Raw genomic sequence first — 6,392 nt, forward strand, 5'->3', positions numbered from 1 at the left:
CTCTAGAAAAGGTAATATTTTCTTAAGTGCAGTTTATTGAAGCCGTGATGGAGATCTTCCCCCATCCATGAACTTCTTAATGTTTTCTTCAGTGTAGTGGATAATGTCTGATGATAACATGTTAGGAACCTTGGACTTGCTTGAAGACGAGACTCTTGGACTTTCTTAGAGAGAAGATACTTGGACTTGATATTCTTGATGGAAACTTAGACTTGATGGGTGTCTTGGGGAACTTCAGTACTATTGGGGTTGAGTCTCCTAGAGCACTCAAGGGTTTTCACCAAAAGCAATCCCCCGCTTATACCTAAGTAGATGTTACACACACCGGTATTTAGAGGGCACCCTAGACTTGGTACTACCAGCAGTAGGAGCTCACCCAATAGACTGAAGACCCCGAATAGCACTGAGTAATCACTGAGAGTGAGGCACACGGCTGCCCGAGGCATGAGCTGGATAAACCTCCATCTGGGCAGGTGTCTTATAAGTGCAAATGGTACGCAAGCTCCCAGCCAGGGAACTGGAGTTGGCAGATGGCAAGCGCCACACCTGGGTAATAGCAGGCAGGGCAGGATTCTGGCAGAGTATCCACAGGACAAGGACCTATATTGGAAACAAGGACCAGCGGTTTACACAGCAAGGGTAAACTGTAACCAGCACTGAGGGAGTGGTGTGGAGATGAGAAGTAGGGTAGCTGTATCAATCGGCTACCAGACAAGAGAAGAAACACAATTACCAAAAGGATGTGGAGCTGTGCTACTGCATGTTCAAACTAATCCACTGCGCCTGCTCCCCTATTGCCCAACAACCGGGAACACTGTCTGTCTGTGTCCAGCATCCTGGTTGCTAGGTGCCCGGCGGCTCCCAGGATGCAATGCGGCCGCCGTGTCAGGTGCCAGGCAGCCGGAAGAGGCGCAGGGTCCCGGTCACCTGGCAACAACCGGGACATGCGTCTGACACGGCCCGCCTGGCAGGTCATGACAACACTTGATAACGACAATAACATGTGAGGGGGCAAAGTGTTTAAAGAGGGAATTCTATTCTTTCCAGCAAGGGTACCCCCAGCATGGTAGGTGGCAGAATGTGGGAAATAGGGGTGTCCCCATCCTCTATACTTCCGGGTTTTCTTTTTCTGTAGTAGTGGGTGAACCATGCCTCCTCATAACAACAGTGAACCCATTACAGCCCATCCCCCTCCCCTGTTCCCCACCGGTAATATTTACTGATGGAAGCTAGATAAGTATTTATTCTGATTCTTTTAAGTCCTTCATAGCTGAAGATTAGTGGGACACCAATATGTACGTTAAAAATGCTGACGCAGAATTCCCTTCATCCTAAGCACTGAAGAGGTACAAAATATCTTTCAATTAAATCACATTATTATAGCTTTCCCTATTTTATACTGTCCTCACAAGTGTTGCAATCTCCACTGAGTCACACGTGCTTCTTTTTTTTTTTTTTTTTTTTTTGCTATGCCCTCTTACAGTTATGTCATCTCTCTCATACACCTTTTGTTTTCATGTTTATTTTGTCTTCTTTGTATGTCCGTATTTTAGGTATCCATCTTTCCCATTTTCTGGCTCTGTAGAACAATTTGCAATATTAAAATATATGATTGTAATATTACAGTAATTTTACTTGCATCTTAAAATCTTTTACCAGAGTACAGGTGTGGATTTCTTTTACTTGACTGGTGCCTTGCCAGCAAACACCCTTGGACACCTAAACGTGCTAGTATGTTATACTGTATTATGAGGTCTATTTACTAATCCTTGTATGGAGTTAAAAGTGGGTGGAGATAATGCACCAGCCAATCAATGTCTAACTGCCATGTCACTGGCTGTAGGTTTATCTCCGTCCACTTTATCTCCATCCAAGGCTTAGTAAATAGACCCCTTTGTTTGTAGAACATTAAGTGACTTGTCACCAGAGGGAAGGAAACATCACACTGTGCTAGATTTGTATGTTTGATGCAGTAAATTACTTCTGTTATCAATTTTATAACTTTGGTTTGAAAAATACCTTATACAGAGTATCAAATAATGGGGCAGATGTATTAAGCCTGGAGAAGGGATAAAGCATTGATAAGTGCAAGGTGATAACGTACCAGCAAATCAGCTCCTAATGGTCATTTTTCAAATTCATAATGATTAGCTGGTACGTTATCACCTTGCGCTTATCACTGGTTTATCACTGCTTTACCACTTCTCCAGGTTAACACATCTGCCCCCTAATCCATTATGACTGAAGGTACTAAAAAGTTAATAAGTATATACAGTATATTATTAGTTATAGAACTGGCATGCATATTAATGTTTCCAATACTGATATGTAAACAAAGTAACATCATTATTAGCTGCTGACATTTCTTTATCATGTTTTTGATCACTTTAATGGTTTGTTTGCATAGTATGGGGTTTTTTTACTTCATGGAGGCACTATGACAACTTGCGCACTGTTTTTGGATTTTTGTTTATAGGTATTTATTTATCTTTTCAGATGGCAGCATTGCAAAGTCCATTTTATGGAGATAAAATGAACCTGTACTCTTTGTGTAAGAAGATAGAGCAATGTGACTATCCACCTCTACCGTCTGACCACTATTCAGAAGAGGTATGTTACTAGTAGTACTATTGTTCTGGAAAAATAGGTTCAGGAACTACGGGTCTCGGAGTGGAGCTTTAGAAATTTGGGTCTCCTAATCAGTATGTGTGCTATATATAGTGTTTGCATAGATAGAAGAAAGATTTTAGAAAAGAAGGCGCTTAAAATGGACTTTAAAATAAAACTTATCTTATGGGAAAAACATTTTGGCCCAAGACAGGTTCAGTATCCCAGTTCCTGATTGTCATATTTAATGAGAGGTTCCGGAACCGAGTTCCTGCTGAAAAATAGCACTGGTTACTAGTTGCCCTTCTGCAATGCTAATTATCAAGTAGGCCAAAGTCACTCACTAACAAAGGTCCAGTCTTTCTGGAGCTATCATATTGCTAACATGTACTGTAGATTCAGATCTCAGAAAATTTGGTGTCTACAGCAAATTAATTTACTAAGAGTCTGAGATTAAACTTTTTGGAGTGACCATTGGTTGAGTTCCTGTATGACCCACAATGAACTTAATTTCTTCCAAGTTTTCTTACATCATACATTATCACGCAACACCTCACAGGCTGGTGGTTCTTCTTGTACCCACTTACTATGAACCATTCCCAGTCTACTTTATCTTACGTCATTAAAATAAAACAAACTACTAGCAAGTGTGTGTGTGTGTATATGTGTGTGTATGTGTATATATATATATATATATATATATATATATATATATATATATATATATATATATATATATATATCATTTGCCTTCTTGCTACAATCCCATACATGCGAGTGTGTACAAAACCACTTGTATTTATAAACACTGATCCAAGTATTTTGCATGTCTACTTAAGAAATGAGAATCTTGAACATGTGAGCATTCTGTACGTTATTTTGTATACTTCTAGAATCATGTACATCCATAAGCATCTAAAAGTAGTGACCATACACATAGGAATTTTGCTCCAGTCTCTCTTTATGCACTAATGTACAATAATGGTATGAATGTCAGGGGCAGCCTTTTGTTCTGACACTCACATTATCTCCTCCTTCTCTTTCCTTTCTCTCTCTACCCCCTCCCTTGCACATGAATATTTCACATATCTGCATCCTCATCGCCTATTCTCCTTGACTAATTTTCAGACTGTCCGCATTTGCATTTCACATGGTAGCTTATTAGGAAGGTACAGGGATGCTCCAGGATGGCAGTTGCTATGGCGACCTGCAGGGGGATAATAATGAGGGTACCACTCAGTGGAGCGGCTGTGCCGGTCCTGCCTGCAGGGCTGCGATTCTGCAGCTAAGTGTGAATCCGGAGTCGCAGCCCAGGGGCACAAATAAGAAATAAAAAATAAACTATGCCCTACAGAGGATCTCCCAGTAAGAGAGCGAGAGAGACTTTTTTTTTTTTTGTAAAATTTTCAGTTAAAGCTTCAGCTAGAAAAACACCTTAAGTTAACTCCTTCACTGTTATCCACAGTGCACTTTTAGACTTGGCACACTACAATATAAGCGTTTGATGGAAAAGGTATTTACAGTATAGTAAACCATGAACTAGAGAAGGCTAATGTCTGGAGCAAAGATAACCACCTCCTTTTTGTTTATCATTGTTTGAATTGTGTATATTTTTGTAATTTTGCTGTATCTTTGAATGTCTAGGAATATTGTGTTAATCTATTGATGATGTATTGCTGTACATGGAAATGTTTGCACTGGTAATAGAGATCCACAGTACCAATGAATAATACACATACTCAACAACAGTATTTAATAATTGTAGTTTTAATATCTCATGAAAAACTTGTACACACTTTTTCTCAATTTTGTACAATGCGAATTGTAGAACACGTTGCTTCAATAAAAAAAATATTTTAAACAACAAACAAAAGTGAATGGGAAAGTAAGTCTTTAAAACTCCTCTGATCATAAAATGATCAGTATATTTGGACAGGGAATGATGAGAGTGCCAGGTTTCTGTATTTAAGAATATTTTCAAACAAGCAGCATTTGTTATATATTTATGTATTTTGGAAGATTAAATTCACAATGAAAAGTTGGTTTTCTTATTTTGCTAAACTTTTTCTAAGAATGAATTATTAACAAGTTATTTATTTTGTTTGTTCAACAAAGCTGCGAATGTTGGTGAATACCTGCATAAATCCAGACCCGGAGAAGAGACCAGATGTAACCTATGTGTACGAGGTTGCAAAGCGTATGCATGCCTTGACCGCCACCAGCTAGATTAGAAGTTGATCCAGGACTCCCACCCTACGTCCATCATTTTCAAGATTTCTTACAGTATACCTAGAAGGAGTGGACAAGTTTTCAGTTCTCCTCAGCTTCTTTATCGGGTCTGTGAGACATTTCCAACCCCTTCCGTTCTTAGCAGCAATGCAGATCTTTTCAAATAATCAGCTGGGGGAGAACTTGCACTTCCAAGATCTACAGTAGCTCTCATTCTGCAATTACTATTTTATGTCCACAGTATGATTGCAGTAAATCAGTGGTGGTTATCTCCAATCCGTTTACAAAACCTGTCTCTCGTGCTTTCAGGGGTATATTAGTGAGAGATGTTTTATTTTTCTCTTGATGTAGATTAGCAAATGAAAAATCTGCATGGGGAAGGGCCTTAACGGCAATGAAATCTACAGATGGGAGACTTAGTGTGCCTCCTTTGCACCTGCGACTATAGAAGGTTATTGCAGGTTACAGCCATGTATAGGTATATTGACTTTCTTATCATAATGAAATTTATAGTAAATCATGGCCATATTTTGCCTGTCAACAAGACCGGTCAATTAACCCTGGGTGGGCCAATAGTGCCTTTGACATTAACCCTTTCATTGCCAGGCTGCTCATTTGCACTCTTTCATTGTAATGAAAGAGGTATTTTTTTAATCTTTTTTTTTTAATTATTATTATTCTAAAAAATTCAGATAAACTTTAGTGCAATGTTTTATTTTGCTTTTTTCGTCCAATAAATATATATTTTTATGTGTAAAATAATCAAATGAACATTTTGGTGTATTCTACCACAATAGTAAAAAATTTCTTTAAAAGTCCTATTCCTGTGATATCAATTCATCTGTATATTTTGTACTAACTATACTGTTCTGTATTCAACATCTCAAGTTCTGCTTCCGCTTATATATGCCGGTTGCCTGCTTCACTTTTTGTAGCTTAAGAATTGTTTAAGAAAAAAATAGCAAATAGGACCAAAATCAACAATTGGCAGGAATATTCGAATTGTGTATTTGGTCAGTAAAGTAACTTTGTTGCAAAATAATTAATGTAATATCACGCGTTATCAAGTTTCCATAGACATACAGAATCATTATGAACATTTTTCATTATGCTAAGCATTCACTGGTATTTTAAACTTTAGTAGATAAACAAAAATACTTTTTTTCATTAACGGCAGGATGTTATGGTGTGCGAGATGCCGGCCGATCTCCAACATGTTTTTGTAAAGGGGTAATCACTTACAAGGCAAAAACCATGCCTTTGTAAGTTATTGCCCTTTTCTCTATCGTCCTAAGTGGATGCTGGGGTTCCTGAAAGGACCATGGGGAACAGCGGCTCCGCAGGAGACAGGGCACAAAAAAGTAAAGCTTTACTAGGTCAGGTGGTGTGCACTGGCTCCTCCCCCTATGACCCTCCTCCAGACTCCAGTTAGATTTTGTGCCCGAACGAGAAGGGTGCAATCTAGGTGGCTCTCCTAAAGAGCTGCTTAGAGAAAGTTTAGTTTAGGTTTTTTTCTTTACAGTGAGTCCTGCTGGCAACAGGATCACTGCAACGTG

The 6,392-nt window shown here is 38.9% G+C and overlaps 1 protein-coding gene across 1 annotated transcript in view; it reads left to right on the forward strand.

Moving 5' to 3' along the window:
* NEK7 (NIMA related kinase 7) overlaps positions 1 to 6,116 on the forward strand; it is a 347,672-nt gene extending 341,556 nt beyond the window's left edge. The window contains exons 9-10 of the mRNA XM_063940132.1: positions 2,497 to 2,610; positions 4,723 to 6,116. Of these exons, the coding sequence (XP_063796202.1) occupies positions 2,497 to 2,610; positions 4,723 to 4,833 (225 nt within the window). The 3' untranslated portion in view covers positions 4,834 to 6,116. The remainder of the gene's footprint in view (positions 1 to 2,496; positions 2,611 to 4,722) is intronic.
* Positions 6,117 to 6,392: the final 276 nt, after the last annotated feature.

Source organism: Pseudophryne corroboree, chromosome 9 (assembly GCF_028390025.1).
Source record: "Pseudophryne corroboree isolate aPseCor3 chromosome 9, aPseCor3.hap2, whole genome shotgun sequence".
NCBI lineage: Eukaryota > Metazoa > Chordata > Amphibia > Anura > Myobatrachidae > Pseudophryne > Pseudophryne corroboree.